General features: G+C 53.7%; 5 protein-coding genes across 5 annotated transcripts, besides 1 other annotated feature; all 5 read left to right on the forward strand.

Annotated features, from left to right (window-relative positions):
• The first annotated feature begins 340 nt into the window (after nt 1–340).
• Nucleotides 341–376: a microsatellite.
• A 102-nt stretch (nt 377–478) lies between these two features.
• TraAM80_00500 (tRNA pseudouridine13 synthase) lies at nt 479–2,074 on the forward strand (the record flags this gene model as incomplete). The annotated part of the gene is made up of 1 exon (XM_029377577.1): nt 479–2,074. The coding sequence occupies one exon, from the start codon at nt 479–481 to the stop codon at nt 2,072–2,074; it is 1,596 nt and encodes a 531-aa protein (XP_029242550.1).
• A 632-nt stretch (nt 2,075–2,706) lies between these two features.
• TraAM80_00501 (uncharacterized protein) lies at nt 2,707–4,398 on the forward strand (the record flags this gene model as incomplete). The annotated part of the gene is made up of 1 exon (XM_029377578.1): nt 2,707–4,398. One exon carries the CDS (start codon nt 2,707–2,709, stop codon nt 4,396–4,398), a length of 1,692 nt encoding a protein of 563 aa, XP_029242551.1.
• An 859-nt stretch (nt 4,399–5,257) lies between these two features.
• TraAM80_00502 (uncharacterized protein) lies at nt 5,258–6,622 on the forward strand (the record flags this gene model as incomplete). The annotated part of the gene is made up of 1 exon (XM_029377579.1): nt 5,258–6,622. One exon carries the CDS (start codon nt 5,258–5,260, stop codon nt 6,620–6,622), a length of 1,365 nt encoding a protein of 454 aa, XP_029242552.1.
• A 777-nt stretch (nt 6,623–7,399) lies between these two features.
• On the forward strand, nt 7,400–13,711 carry TraAM80_00503 (uncharacterized protein; the record flags this gene model as incomplete). Its single annotated transcript, XM_029377580.1, has 1 exon — nt 7,400–13,711. The coding sequence occupies one exon, from the start codon at nt 7,400–7,402 to the stop codon at nt 13,709–13,711; it is 6,312 nt and encodes a 2,103-aa protein (XP_029242553.1).
• Nucleotides 13,712–14,150: 439 nt separating this feature from the next.
• Nucleotides 14,151–16,022, forward strand: TraAM80_00504 (uncharacterized protein; the record flags this gene model as incomplete). Its single annotated transcript, XM_029377581.1, has 1 exon — nt 14,151–16,022. The coding sequence occupies one exon, from the start codon at nt 14,151–14,153 to the stop codon at nt 16,020–16,022; it is 1,872 nt and encodes a 623-aa protein (XP_029242554.1).
• Between the last annotated feature and the right edge of the window lie 103 nt (nt 16,023–16,125).

Here is a 16,125-nt window from a genome sequence, read left to right on the forward strand (position 1 = left end):
TGTTTTTTTTTTTTTTTTGTGTGTGTGTATGGGCGTCGTGGTTTGCTTCTCCTCCGCGCCCTCTTTCTGTACTCCCTTTTGTTTCTTCCAGCTGTTTGCAGGGTGTCATGTTGTGGGCGTGTGGTGTCACGGAGTTTCTGCTTCCAGTGGAGTGCTCCGCAACCGCACGGATCAAACAACGGCCCGAGGACTTTGTTGTTGTGGAGGTTGACCCCACAGGTGCCCGCACCGATGCGGCGGATTACCAGCTGCCCCACGCAGCGGCGTCCCTCTCTGTGGACACCGGACCCCGCAACACGCCGGCCTCTGCTGCTGCTTCCGCCGTTCCGCCGTCTTGCCCGATGGTGATGGTGATGCTGACGGCGATGTAGCTGGTCTGTTAACGCCAGATGATGAGCTCACGGAGGCCACACGCGAGAGTTTACTTGCAACGTTTGGCAGCAAGCATGAAGCCATTGTGCATTACGCCTCGGGTACCATGGAAGCGGATTCTGAAGCGAGTGCAAAGCAGTATCTTTTTGGGGTGCTAAACTTGAAAAGGGAACGGCAGCGGCTGCACCGCGCGCTGAAGAATGCCTTTCCCTACCTTCGCACTGAAACACGCCGTGTTCCATCCCTATGCGGTCCTGCTGAGACTTTGGATTTTCATGTGCTTGCCATGTACGACACTGACTATCTCCTCCTTGCCCACCTCCTGGGCGAGGGCCCCGCGGACACGGTGGAGGCATGGAGTAACGCGGTGTCACGCAGCAATAACTTTTGCATCGCGGTTAACTTTCCACCGGAGACGACAAAAGAAACGCGCTGTACATTTCACAAAATGGTGTTTCGACGTTATCCGGGTCTCATGTGTCGTGTCACAAATGGGCAGGTGACACTCAAGGCCTCGTTGACGAGGCACCAGGGGAAACGTGCCCGTGATGGTGTTGATGGCGCCTCGTCGGGTTTGTTCACACACCTCGTTGTTCGCAAGCGCAACCTCGACGTGATGGAGATGCGGCTTCTTCTGGCGGAGCACTTTGGGGTCCCCGACACGGCCGTGTGTACGGCAGGACTTAAGGACAAGTGCGCCATCACGTACCAGCGCTGCTCCGTCCCTCTCTCCGGCCAGCATCATCCAGGACCAAGGCCGCAAGGTGGTGAAAGTGTTCGTCTGGTGTGGCCCAGTGACCCTTCAAGCTACATGGAGATTCTGCAACGTTCGGGGCCCTGTTCCACCCCGATTGGCATGGGTCAACTCAGTGGAAACTACTTCAGCGTGCGCCTCGTGGATGTGCGGGGGATGACCCCTCGCACGCTTACCCAACGCCTACAACAGATTGAGTCGACCGGATTCTTAAACTACTTTGGACAGCAACGGTTTAGCGAGCGTGTACAGAGCACGAAGGACCATGTCGGGGTTCATCTGATGGCGGGGAGGTGGGCGGCAGCTGTGAGCACCATCGTGAGTTGTGTTCCAGGGTTTTACGCGTTTTTTCCTGAGCGTATGGAGGCTCGTTATGTGCCAGCCAACGCCCGGGATGCTCTGTGCGTTGTACGGGCTCTACAACGACTACATCGGACGCAGCACGCATCCCCAGCAACGCCGCTCTCCGCGGACGATGTTCGTAGTTGTACCACCCATTGGCAGCAATTGTGCCACGATGCACTTTTGACCGTACCGTACAATATTCGTCTCTTGTGGGTAAACGCGGCCCAAAGCCTTATTTTTAACCTTATGATCTCGAAGCTGCATCGCACGGGTTCAGTTGCGGGGGTGGTAGACGTGTTGCCCCTAGCGGCTTACCAGGTGAAGTTTGAGGAGGCCTTGCGTCCGGCATTTGAGCAGACATTGACGGAGCTTGACTTGCATGCCTCCGATGTGCTGGAGCAGAAGAAAGTTCTTGGCGTGCCACTTTCAGGTGCAATGCGCCGGACGGTTGTGCAGCCGACGGGGTGCATCTTTACACTGGAGGGGACTGACGAGGCGGACGCGGCGAACGGATTTAACGCGACGGTTAAATTTATGCTTCCACCTTCCAGTTACGCGACCATATTTCTGCGTGAGGCCCTGGGGTCTGACAAGTGGTGGTAGCCGCTGGGGACTGCAACAGCGGTGGTGCTTCAGCGTGACAGCCTGACCCCACAGGCCGTGTTACTCCTCTCGAGGTGGATACACGGGGAGTGGCGGTTGTTTATTTGAACCTCTTTTTCACTTCCTCTTTTTTTTTGTTTTGGCTTCGGCAACGGCAACGCCTCTTCTCCTTTGCTTTATTTCTCTTTTGTGCGCGGCATCGCTTCTGCCTGGTCGCGTGACACCCCCCTAGTGCTTGACTTCGCGCCCAGAGAGGCTGAAGGAGAAAAGGGGGAGGATAGACCAAGAAGCGAAGGGTACAATCTAACAGTCGTGATACCACCACCGCTGCAACAACAACAACAGCACTAGCTACGCCCACGCAAAAAAAGAAAAGAAAAGTTGAGGGTGGGGGGGGGAGGAGGAAGCAGAAAAAACAAAACAGAACTATAGTGAGAGGGAAAGAAAACAGATAAAGGAGGAGTTTGGGAAGAGCAGCCTGCGTGTGTACCTCTGTGGCGCCTTTTCACTCCAATTTGGTTTGTTCACAATTGGCAGCACGGTAGGGGGGTTTATTATTATTCTTTTTTTTTCCTTGTTTGCCCGGGCGCCTGCTTGCCTGTTGACGCGGAGATCCGATGAGCACGAGCGGGATGCATTCGGGATTGTTCACGTTACACTTCACACCAGTATGCGCCGCGGATGAGGAAAAGGTTGCAGCCTCAGGCAGCATGTCTGCCTCCACGCAAAACTCCGCGGAGTTCGGCGATTGGCACATTCTTTTGCGCTTTGCCGTCGAGAATGAGGTGCTTTCGGTGAGGCCTCAGGGGAAGATATTCGCCATGGGAGGTGAGTGCGGTACTAACAGCAGTAGCGAGGAACCGGTTGTCATCCCTGGCTTGGGCCGTGTGCCCCGACCAGTGAAGGACAGACAAGTCTCAGTAGTGATGCGCTGCCATTGTCACTGGCAGTATACCGAGGCCTTCCGCTTTGACGTTTGCTTTGACAAGCTTGAGGGGGTCGTTGTGGGTATGAAGGGAACGCCACTAAATGACGTGACGATTAGCTGTGAGGGCAGCCAGGCGTACGGATGGTATATTGGCGAGGCAACTGTGCGAGTCGAGGGGAAGCCATTTGTGCTACCGCACCGTCTGCGATTCGTGTTAGACCCTTACGTGGGTGCGCAGTGCACAATGTGCCTGGACCCTGTCTATGCGCAGGGCTACACCTGCACGGAGTGCGGGGCGGTGGAGTACTGTTCACAAAAATGTCAGGCTGCGCACATGATTGGCGGTCACGGTCTGTTGTGCCCAATCCTTCGTCGCACCTACACGCAGCGTTCAGGGAAGGTTCTGACAGAGACGGAGAAAGGCACAGAACTGGTTGCGTGGTGGCGCTGCTTGGAGAATGCGTGCTACTCGATTCTTGTGGATTTTCACAACTCCCTTGGGCAACCCATTGAGTTCTTTCTTTGCACGCTAAAGCCGGCGCAGGAGGAGGGCCTGCGCTACCGTTTTATCGTGAGAGAAGGCTCCACGCCCAGGGCTGTGAAGCAGGAGGAACTTGTCGAGTTTGCGTGCACCGTCTTCCGTGCCGTTAGTGAGAATTCTATCAGCGAAGGGTGTACATCACTGGCTGCGGCATGTCTGAATTACATCTTTGTTTTCAGCCGACACATCGAGTCCATAGTGGAGTCGCATGTCCTCTACTACTACAGCTACCTCTGCGAGGACTTTGAGGGCACTATATGCTCGGTCGAAGAGTACGTGACGTATGCCCGACCCATGCATGAGCTTGGTATAGCTCTCATTGAGTTTGCCCTCAAGAGTCCCACTGCCCTGCTGTTTTGGCAGCGCATCAAGTTGGCCAAGAACGTCTTCATCAATCTGTACAACGTCAACACGAGCTGCCACTGCTCCAAAATCAAGGAGCTGGTGACGGCCATCCCGGGGCAGCAGCGGGAGACGCTGAGTTTACTGTCGAAGGTCTTCCTTATCATGGCGTCGCGGGCCCCCAAGAAGGAGGGACTCCGCCTTCTGGAGCAGGCGGAAAAGTGTCTGCGGGACTGCCTGCCAACGGAGCAGGAGGCGGATACCGCCGCCACCGCCATGGACGCAGCGGAGAGTCAACGCAACAACCGCTTTGAGGATTCAGACGTGCTCGATGATAATTTGGAGGAGATGGATCCATCCTGCCTTGCCATTTTGTACTTCCGACTCTCCACCCTGCTACTCCTCTACGATGATGCGAATAAGACACGTGAGGCGGAGGTGCTCAAGGCTCAGGGCGACGCACTCATTGCGAAGACAAAACAAACACTTGCGGAGAATTCGGCGACGAAATGATAAAACAACAACAATAAACGAGCAGAGAGAAGGCGTCTTTCAGAATCAGGGAGAGGTGTCCATTCTCTATCTTTCAAGTAATGCACAACAGATCGGGCAGTGCAGGGGAAATGAAGACAGATGGATAGAAAGAGAGAGATCGAGAGGGACGACAAAAGCAAAGGAAGTGGAAGAAGCGAAAAAAACTGGAAGAATATATCTTTAGGTACATCTCCTTCCGAGCCCCTGCTCTGTTTGTCTGGCTGTCTTTCTATATATATATATATGTGCGTGCGTGTGCGCTGCTGTCCTCGTGTTGCAGTTTGTTATGGGGCCCTGTTGACGTCTTGTACCACCACCTGCGTTGCTTCCCTTTGTTTCTTTTCTTTTGCCGCCCCTGTAGGCTCGCACCTGCTTGCTGCCTTGGGGTGCAATACAGCAGGGATACATACACATACAAGAAAGAAAAATATGTCATACACAATGAAGGCACTGGATAAGTTCTGGCTTTTTCTTACCGTCTTTGTCCACATTGTTGTTCCTTTTGCATGCGTCTCTCCACCCACCGCGCTTGCGGCGGATCCTCCTGCCCCCTAGCTGGAGCCGGACCGGCTGCCATACGGGGTTTAAATTTTGCGCCAATGTGACGACGAAGGAGTCGTGGTTGGAGAACGGGAAAAATGTTTACTTCTTCCTCGACGTCGTCGTGGATGGCACCGACGTAAACAGGGCCAACACGACTGTGTGGTATGTGGGGGACAACTTTGACCTTGACTGGGCCACGGACCTGAGCAAAGAGTCTTTTAACGTTGTACGCTTTTTGCCTCGCGGCTCCGAGTTTGCCCATCCCCAAATCACCTGCAACCCGGATTATTACAGCATGGCAGACCGCTGCCTGCCCAACGCCTCCTGCGCAGCGGAGATTGCTCGCTCTGGGCTGAACATGACCCACTATTCAACGATAGAGACGGCAAAAGACCTCCTGTGGGTACTGAGTACGCTGGGCAAGGATAGGCAAAATGTGGTGCTATCGGAGGGGCTTGGGAACTTTGTCGTGCAGCGGCTGCTGGAGATGGGAGAGAACCTGAAGGGCCTTTCTGTCATCATGGCAGGGTTTACGCACCCCGGCTACTTTGACCTCTTCAGGAGCATCCGTGGCTATGACGGGGCAATGCAGCGATTGTTGGCGTTCTGTGAGGAGGATGGGACTGCGCTATGTGTCTCTCATGTTGGTGCGTTTGAGGGGATGTGGAACCGCCTTGTCAACGTTATGAAGGCAGCAGAGGCGAATACGTTGCCGTGCAACAGCCGTCTTGACTGGGGGATTGACCCAAAAGATATGCACCGCGAATACCGCACCCTTCTTGCTACAATGCTTAAAAAACCGCAACACCTTTTAATGCTAAGTGAGTGGAAGTTGCTTCAACTGATACCGTCCTTTATTTATCGTCTACAACGCTGCACGGGGAAGGATCAGGCGGCGCTTAATCACCTGTATACCGCTTTGCACTCAGAGGAGCGAGCTCCCTGTTCACAGTTTGTGCCGCAGCGGTACAATTGGCTGGTGAATGAGCTGACCTTGACCCGCCCACCACTGCCGCCAGAGGATCTCTTTGCGGAGACCTTGGCGGACCGGCTGGTGCTGCCAAGCCTAAAAGACTGGCAAAAGATGTATGATATGTACAAAGCATACCCAAAGTACGACGTCGCACCAGCTGTTGTTGCCCCTGCGAAAGTGCCTTTGCTGCTGCTTCCCTCGGACGTTGACCCTGTGTTTCCGTTTGGCATGGCGGCACTGGCTTCCACAGTCTACGACACCACACTCCGTCTTTTGCCTCACCAAAGCAGCTTTCCTGTCGCTTCTAGCGCCTCTGGCTGCATCAAGAACAATCTTATATACTTTCGCGCCCATCGAGCCTGGGCAGATGCAGGGCAGTGCCAGGTGGATGCAACGTACAAGCTAAATTTCATTAACTTTGACGCCTACGAATTTTATCGAGTGAGTGACGCGTGGGAGTTTACGACGCCAAACATGCCAGAGCCCACGGTAACCCAGTCCACCACGACTACCACAGCCGCACCACATAAGTCTGACAAGAAAGAGCACTTCAAAAAGGCAGTGATCATTCTCGCGGTACTTTTGTTGCTAGCGCTACTCGTCCTTGGTGGGATGACGTATCTATACTTGAAGAAGAAAGAGTCGTTTAAGTTCTCTGACGATTTCTACAGCAACTTGAACCACTAAAAAAGGTTGAGGTCTGTGTGTGTGTAGAGAGTGGCGTGCGTCGAGTGCGCCCGGCAGGAGAAGGGACGGTGCGCCTTCTGGAGGAAATTAAGGGCGATAGCAAAAATAAAGAGGAAAATGTGAGGTAGTGTTGCCGTTTTAACGTCTGGGATTTAAAAGGGAGATGGTGGTGGGAGGGGGGGGGATATAAGTCAGTGAAGTTTGCTGAAGTGCGATGCGTTGACGTAAAAGGGTGAGATGTGGGAAATAAGAAAAATAAAATAAACAGAGGAGAGGAAATCATGTGGTAGAGGTGATGTGTGACTGACTGAACTGGGTTGACAGGAGGGGAATGAGTGGTGGGCGCGATTGCCCTTTGCCATCTTCCTGTAAAAAAAAAAAAAGAAAGAAACGGCGACGTGATAGTAAAGCTTGTGTCACTGACACGTGCTCCAGCCCCTCCCCTCCCTCCTTCACCTTCCCACTCCTTTCTTGCTTCTGTGTTTCTTTGCTCTCTCCATGCCACGTCTGAAACATGTGGTGATGTGGGACTGTGGAACAGACGCAGTGTTGGGTTTTCTGGTATTCTTCATTCCTCTTTGTGGTATGTGCATTGTTCTTGCGTTTGTCTGTTTTTTTATACGAGCCTCTTTCGGATTTTACCATTCCTCCCCCTTATTCTCCCCTCCACTCCAGCTTGACGGCTTGCTCGTGGCGTCAAGATTTATGGTGCTTTTTCCCACCCTGCTCTATGCATTCTCTTTGGCTGATCTTTTCAAAGCCTTTTAGTTGGAGCACATGAATACACAGCCGGGCGATGCGGCGGCGGTGGTGGTTCCACAACCTTCAAAACGGGTTGCACGGTATTTGGGGGAAATGGTGAAGCTGCTGTGGATTATGGACCGAACGCCTTCCTCAAACTGGGCTTCTCTTTCCTCAATGCTCTCGCAGCTGCTGAAGTGCATCGAGAGCAACATTGAGGCGGCCGCCGAAGTTTTACCAGATCCTGTGCTACTCTGCCGCGTCATTTGGAAGTGCTTTGAGCCGAAGGGTGTAATGGGCGTGCATCGAAAAGCCCTTGACGTCTTGCAGCATCTCTGCTACTGCATGGGGACCGCACTGCTCATACGGCAAATGCCGCTGTTGCTTGTTGGTGTCCTTGAGCTCCTGCCTCAGTGCTCCATTCAGCTCAAGTGCGAGTTACTGCATTTTGTGGAGGTCTACATGCTACGCAGACTCTCCCCTGTGGCCGTGGCTGTAGAACTGCCTGGACTTCTTTCAGGTGTACTGAGTGGCCTGGAGGAAGGCGACACAAGCGACGTATATCGTTTTACCCTCCAAATAATGGGGACCATTCACACCATGTTAAATAATTTAGCGGCAGTAGGACCTGTAATTTCAACTGAATGTGGGGAAAGCGAGGGCAACCACCACGAGCAGGGCACGTTGTTAGAGAGTAGGGTAGAGGGGAATGGTGACCGGCTGGTGTACGCCGCACTATGGCTAACGCTGAAAAATTGTCCTTCACTGCGTGGTTGTGTCTTGTTGTACATGAAGCTGCGTTTGTGTGGGGAGCCTCCCCACACCCACGTCGGCAACCGCAGTTCTCTTGCGCTGGAGTGTGAAGATGGAGCCGCAGAAGGGCAAAAAAACAGTATTGTAGCTGCCTCCGTAACAACCTCTGTTATTCTTTCTGGAGATCCCCGTATTACCCATAGCGCCATTTTTGCTACCCTACAAGAGCCAAGCGAGAGAAAGCATCGGCTTATGCTGGACGTTCTCATCGGCGCCTTACCACTGAATGAGCAAACAACATTTACGTTTTCCGAGCGTTCCTTGTTGGTGGCGGCAGTGATTCAGCTGCTTGGCCTTCCAGATGTTACTGTTAGCATTCGTCGACGTATCGCGGCGTGGTTGACGGGCCCCATCCCTGAAGAGGCCTCTATATACGTGCAAGATGTAACCTCATTTCTTGTGGCCCAGGCATTTCATGGGGTTGTTTGTTGGTGGGAGTCGAGCTTTGTTCCCGTCGCCGCGAGGGGGACTCGAACACATGCGAGTCAAGTGAATCCTCTGGAGGCGTCCTACTACCAGGTTTTATTTACTTCCGCATGTAAGCATTGTCTTTCCCTGCTTGACCCTTCCACCTCTGCAAAGACACGCAACGATTTAACAGAAGCCTGTGTGATGCCAACTGTCTGGCTACGCGCTTTTATGAGTCTTTTTCAGCACGTCTTTGCCTCCGATGGGGTCGGTGATGGCGATGATGATGATAACAATCTTGGCAATAATAATCCGAATAACATTGGTTTTTGTTATGGTGGTGACGCTGGTCACGCAAGTCATGCCAAGGGTTGTGACGACGGCGCTGATGGCTCCGCCAAGGCGACAGGAAACCTTTTTGTGGATTACGTGATGCCTTTGGTTATGCCGTTTGTGTGCGATTTACTTGTTTTCATAGGTCTACGGCGACGTGAGGGTCCTTGTCAGAGCAGCGCCATTGACTCCACTCTCAGTGCACTCTTTGCGATGGTTACGTGGGATTACTTTACTCGCTACGAGCATGACCTGGTGGCGGTACTGGAACAAGGCTTGGAGGGCTTGAGGGAGGTCTTGACAGGCTCACAGGCAAATTTGAGTGTTGCTGAGACCGCAAGGAACTCCCCGTCACCCGACACACATGCTAAAGTTCTCTTGGATTTACAGATCTGCTTTCAACGACTAAGTGGCCTGACTGCCGTTGTGGAGCCTCACGTGTTGGGATTAGTGGACAGTGACCTGAATCGAACCACCGCCTTCCTTCAGGGTGTGTTCACAACCACTCAATCGCTGTGCAGCATCGTGTGTGGTGCCTGCGAGACGTTGGAACACGGCACCACTGGGGACGACACTGCCCACTTTACTATTGCTCAAAGCTTGATTAATGGATGTCTAGATTCCTTCAACTTTATTTTTTTTGGCATGTTCTCCGCTTTACAGGACCGAGTGGAGTTGACAGGGAAATATGGCGTGTTACGGGAGAAGGAGGTTGCCTTGTTGGATGCAATTATGCGCAGCTCCACTGCCGTGTCTCAGCTCATCTTGCGCGGGAGTGACGTGTATGCGGAGACACTGGCACGTCTCAATGACACCGCCTTTTCTCTTTTTCGACGCTTGTTACAGTCCAGTAGCAAAACTCTGTCTTTTGACAACGCTTTTGGCGCGTACACAGAAGCGCTGAAAAGTTGGATGTACTCTGTTGTCTCTGTGGCAAGCTGTACATGCCCTACAGTGCAGCAACACGCTTTTCAGCTGTATGTGGATCTACTGAATTTAGTTACGGCGCCGCAGGCACTGCGAGGCGTTATCTGTATGCAAGAGTTGACGCTGAAGCTGTTACCACGCCTCTGGGAGCTCTTGGGCACTTGCGGCACAGGGGCGCAACCGCAAGTTGTGGAACTGCTGGTTCGCCTGTACGCCATGCAGGAGGGTCGGGTCATCCTCGATGACCTCACAAGCGTGGCCACTACGGAGAACGGGGAGCGTCTGCTGCTGCTTTTTTGCTTGTTAGATGAGGAACATATCTCGGGAAGTTTGTTTCTTCCGGGCTTCTTCATGATGCTTCAGGCCCTGGACCACAAGGACGCCTCGCTGCGATGGCTGGCCCAGTCCATTGTGCGTCAATCACTTCCCTGTTTTTACCGCGTGTTGAATCCATTATTTGACCGTCTTGCACGGTATTTCACGTTCCAGGGCACGACGGAGGAAGGTGAGGTGGCTGAGCCAGTGGACTGCGCTCCCTCGCATCCTAATAGTCACATATGGCAGAGGCAGGATATGCATTGCTTGAACCCAATGGAGTTCCTTCGTCTTGTGAAGGCCATATTGACCATTCCGTCTTTTCTTTCTATGCTTCTCAACCAACTGCACCAGATGCCACCACCTGAGGGCTCTCGGGCGTTGATGGCGGCTGTGTTGCCAAGGTCCTCAGAAGCAGGAAGTGATGAAAGCGGAGAGGTGGACATGCCTTTAGATTCCTCTTTTGCAGCTCTCGGTTGCCTGCTTTTGGGTCTTATGCAGCGGAGTCTCTCACCGCAGTCCGGCGGGACTGTGGGCGACAACCCACATTTGAACGTTGAGCTATGTACTGAGGCATGTGAGACGTTAAACCTGATGCTGGAGGGAACGCTCTCCCTCCCCGACTCGTCAGAGACAATTGTACGCACATGGCACTACACCTCTGTTCACATGGTGGAGTTCCTCCGTGAGGTGGTGCGGCGACCATCTTTTTCCATGGTGCAAGTATTGATGCTACGACATTTCTTGGAAACCGTACGCTTTTTGAATGCCTTGGATCCAATCGTCACAAACTTTCTTTGTGAGTCCTATGGAGGCATGCTGGCCAAAGAGGCTTCCCAAGTTGGGGCCTCGGCAACGGTGGCTGACAGGGTGGAGCGAGGCAGCTCTCGCAACTGTATTTTGGCGCTAAAAATTCAAAAATTTTACGATGCGGCTGCGGCGGGTGTGGAGCAGGCTGCAGCGAGGGCTCTGACGCCTGGCTGGGCTGCCTGTGACCTCCTTTCTCTGTGGTGTAGCACGCTGCTGGACCTCCTACCCTTTTTCCACGAGCAGGGCGATAAGGCGTTGGTGCACCTCTTGAAGGTGTTTCTCAACGTGCTTGATCAGCTACTGGTGCAAACCACTTCTCCGAAGGAGTCCACCGCCTTACGAGTGACTGAGAAGTGTCTGAACGGCATCTATGGCATACTGAACTTTTGCCTTGTCGCGGATAAGCAGGTGCGTCAGTGCCACGCTGCTGGGAAGCACAACCCTGTGAGTTGGTTTGCGGCACATATTCCCTTTCTTGGCGGAGGGGACGGGAGTCCCTCCCCTGTGCAGAAGGCGGTGGGCTCAGGTGCGGTGTTAATCGGGGCTGTGCGGCATTCTGTACGGCCAGTTTTGTCAACACTCTGTAAGCTGCATTGTGGTATGCATCGGTCCCATTCACGGGGCACGGCTGGGGAAGAGCCCCGCCGCTACGGGGCCTATGACTGTGTGCTGGCGTCGCATGCGGATAATGTCATTCATCGCGTGTTACGGCTGTACGCCCAAGAAGTGGAGGCGGAGTTCTACAAGGCATATATAGAGGTATGGGCTGCTGTCCATGCACCCCCGTTGAAGGAGCTGTTCACTTCGTCAAAAGCTGCGTCTTTGGTATCAACAAGGAGGCAGTTGTTGCAGGACACCAGTATCCACACAGCTCAGATGCCCTCGTTTATGGTGCCAAGTGGTGACACAACTTTGTTTTCCTCATCGTCACCCAGTGACTCTGAGATGATCGTCCAGTTACTGAATACAGGAGCGGGGGCGACCGCATTGTCGCTAATTCGCGTCTTGGAAGAGCTGCTGATAAGGCAACGCCCCACTACAACTAATGCCTTTGCCGCCTCCTCCCGACATCATGCGCTGGGGGTGGAGATGCCATTTGATGCTGCTGTGTTTTACTTTTTGCACACCTTCCTGTATGTGTGTCGCGTTCCTCCCGGTGATGCCCAGGATGTATTAAATGCGTTGGTTGGTGTTGCCACGCTGCATCTTTCTCAGGGATCCCCGTCCATGGTCTGCTTGCCACTTATCATACACGTTCTCGCTCACTTTGTCTTGGACCAATCGCTTATGGGGTTGCCGGCCTCGTTCTCGTCGTGCGGAGACGACGAGGCGGGTCGTGTGGAATGGGGCAGAGACAAGCGTTGCTCACAAATCATATGTAAAGTGCTTGACGCTGTCGCTGCCGTGGCGTTGCACACCGCTTCTGCACAGGCTGAATTGGTGTTTGTTTTTGAGCTGCTTGCCTTGTCGCTTCCGGCATTTGCCTGCAGTGCCCTATCAGACCAAGACCGCGTAGCGAATGCCGTCTTGAATTTATACAAACGTTCTCTTCTTCCTTCCATCATGTTTGGCATCGAGTCACAGATGGACGTAGAGGTACGTGCTCGCACCCCGCTCGTCAAGGCGGCGCTTTCCGTGTTGCAGGTGATCGTAAAATTAGGCGACGCCATGTTACGGCGGCTTCGACAGGAACTACTTGACACCCTCTTCACGTGTGACATTTTTCATTTTCCACAGAGCGTGATACATGAGTGGAGTGTTATCTTCGCGTGTCTGTCGCAGGATCGGACATTTCATGGGGACGCCATCCAACTCCTTATGCCGTCGTCTTCTTACTCCAGTCGCATTGCGGCGTTGATTCACTCTGCGGAGGAGGAAGAGCGGCAGCGTGAGCGTCAAACAAAACGCCTTGTATTTTATGTGACGTGTGTGCCGCCTGCCTCACTGATGCTGGACAGGGAGTTCTGTCTTTTGATTCGGGAGTACATTGCAGACAGCCTTCGCGCGTTACACTCTATGCTTTCAGAGAATACCACCAGTAAGTTGGGCTCCGGCTATCGCTCTGTGCGCCATTCCCTCTTCCTCTTCCGCGTCTTATTGACGAAACTAGACCCTGCCCTGCTGCATCCATTCTGGCCTATTGTCCTTCCTGGCGTGCTCCGGGTACTCTCTCTCCCATCACCGACGAGCGGCGCGGCGGCGGTGAAAGCAAGAACCCGGGACCGGGAGCTGTTGGCGCTGCAGATGGAATGCCTTAAACTGCTTGACTTTTTGGTGGTAATTATGCCCGGCACATTTGCGCCGTTTCGTTGGGTGTTTTTTGACGACTTGGATGCCACTGCCACTATCTTGTCGAGCAATACGACGGAGACGTTTGTGCCTATACTGCACCGCCTGGCACCGCGTCCACTTTTGCGTGCAATATCCCTTCACAACGTTTGGGCACCTGCGGTGTCCTCCTCTGATGTTTTTGCCGCGTGGAGGGGGTACCAGTGGCCTCTCCTGCGCTTTCCTCCTGCATGCTACAGCAAAATGCCGGGAATCGGCGCCTGTGCCGGGACGCTTTCCCTTTTTTCTCACTCTGTTGGTTTTGCAACGGCGGGTGGAACGCATCAACAGTTCTTGTCTATTGTGTCTACTCGGCTTATCGACGGCTGGGACGAGGCGTATGTGCGTGCGCTCGTGGAGGCGGACTTCTCCTACGTCTTGGAGGAGAACACCTTCATACCTTCTTCTTGTTGAGGCTTGGAGGGGCTAGTGCATAAATGTGAGCCTTGGGTCGTTGTGGGGGGCTATATGCGCGTATGTGTGTGATAGCGGACTTTTTTTTTTGTGTGTGTGTATGTGTTTTTTTTTTGACTTTTTGAAAAGGGAGTGCGCGTCTCTGTTGCTTTGCTGGGGCTGTCCTTAGCTTGTCATGCGCACATGCCTGCCTGCCGCTGCGGTGCCTCGTTATTTGTGTCGTGTGTGCGGCGCATATTTTTCTGCATTCGTTGAGAGAGGCGGAGGGCCGTGAGGAAGCGAAATTTTTATTTTATTTCGCTCTTTCTGTGTATCTCTGTGTGGGTGTGCCTGTCAACTGGGTTTGTTCCTGACTCTTCGCCTTCGCCTTGTTTTCCTTTTGCGCGTGTGTAGTCGCATTTAGCCCTTTTCCGTTTCTGCCCTCCGCGGCGTGGGACTGATGGACCATCGTGAGGGACCCGCTGCTGCTATAGCTGGGTGCAGCAGCAGCGACATCAGCGGCGTCGGCGAGGCGCCTGGGCAGTGTAGCCAGCAGCCGTGGCTGCAATATGCAGCAGGGAGGGATGGCGCTGAACCCGAGCAGCAGTTGTTCTACCATGTGAACATGAATGAATTAACGAACGCGCTGCTGGTGCCGGCGGGCATATTGTCTTCGAGGCTACAGCCGAGGACGCCCCTCATAGCCATGGAGGGGCAGGCAACACAAGCAACCCCGTGTTTAGGCCGCGAGGAAAATGGCGACCACAGCAGCAGCAACAATGGCAGTGGGAAGTTTTTGGAGGCGGTGCCCGCCACTCTCCCGCCGCGACTCAGTCGACACCGCAACACACTTAAGGCGGCTTTGCTGCAGTCACCAGAGAACACGTATTACGTTGAGGATACTCTTGTGATTGGTTCTGTGGGCAGGCGAGGTGGTTTAGTTGAGCGCAGCAACTCTGCCACCAAGGAACAGCAGCCACAAGGCAGCCCAACTTTCCCTGAGCGTGTGCCAGTTTCTACTTCTCCAATTTCCGTTCGAAGTCTGCCGGTTTCTTTGGTGCACTCCCCCTTGGCATTGCCGTGGGGGCAGTTCAGCGATGTGTCGGGCGTCTCCTCCTCGCGTGGGGCCTCGTTTCATGTGCAGCGACCGTCCCAAATTGAGTGTGGCGTTGATAGCTCATCGGAGGACAGTATATGGCTTGAACAGGCGCCTCTCACGGGAGACATGAGTGCTGAAAAGAAATCAACCGTGAAGAAGAAGCGAGTTCACTTTCCTGATAATGTGATTAAGTCTGTGTCTGTTGTTCAGGCGGATGATCAACTACGGCTGCTTGTAGAGTATAATCGCCCATGGTACGCCCACCTCGTACTGGTGGTGGCGAGCGCCTTCTTTGTCCTGCATTGGGGTTTCATTGCACTGGTGACAAAGCCGTCGCCAGCTTCAGAGCGTATGGATGCCTGCGTACTCGTCTCATTTGTAGCGTTTGGATTTGCCTCGGCCTACCTGTTGGCCTTTTTGGCGCTAACATGGCGGCCTAGCAGCGAGGAGTTGGGTTTTTTGATGGACTGTTCAAGGAATCGCTCAGTGCTGTGTGTGCTGCTCGCCGGTGTCTTCTCGCAACTCTCTCTTGTTGCCGCATTTATGTTGTCCGGCAACTTTGGAAGCCTTGTTTGTTTCTGCTGCATCCCGCTCTTCCTGACATACTTGTACGAGGAGTATAAGCAGCACGCCGTATCTGTGCTCGACGGCATCGGATGCTTCCTTGTCGTTGTGTCCATTGTTGTCTTCTGCATTGGGTTCGAGCTCAAGAACCCCGCAGGGTTATACGGGCGTATCATATCGGTTTGCATTGCACTCATGGGAGGTGCGGCCATGGCACTTTTTCTGTTTCAGGTGCGCACGGTGAGCCGCTTTGTGAGCAATTTTTTTATCATGTCATCCACCGTCACGCTCGCGACGCTGCTCCTCGCCTTTGCCGCGTACATCACAGGTGCCTTTGCCGCCCATATTGGCACTTCCCACCGGACGCTAACGCAGATCTCCTCCGAAGACTTTCTCAATATTATCCTTAGCGCCCTCTTTCTTTTTCTCTCATGGTTTACTTACCACTGGAGTTCTCTTTTTTTTGACCGCATGACCCTCTCCGGCAGTTTCTCCCTTGGTGGTCCCATGTCATTGCTGGTGTTTCACCTTCTCTCGCTGCCGACGGTGTGCCTGCCATACGAGATCGCCGGCGGCGTCGCTATGGTGATTGGGTGCGCGCTGGTGCTGTACTCCGGGTACCGCTTCCGGCAGAACGTGGAGGTGCGGATCGAGCTCGAGCGCGAGTAGCCGCCAACAACGAGCCATGCGGGAAGGCGCCTGAAACGAAATCAGTAGTGGTGAAGGGGCTGAGGCGAGGGGGCTAGTGGGAGGGCCTCCTAGCAGTCCTTCA

This window comes from Trypanosoma rangeli (genome assembly GCF_003719475.1).
Source record: "Trypanosoma rangeli strain AM80 chromosome Unknown Tra_15.4_contig_00009, whole genome shotgun sequence".
NCBI classification, from domain to species: Eukaryota; Euglenozoa; class Kinetoplastea; order Trypanosomatida; family Trypanosomatidae; genus Trypanosoma; species Trypanosoma rangeli.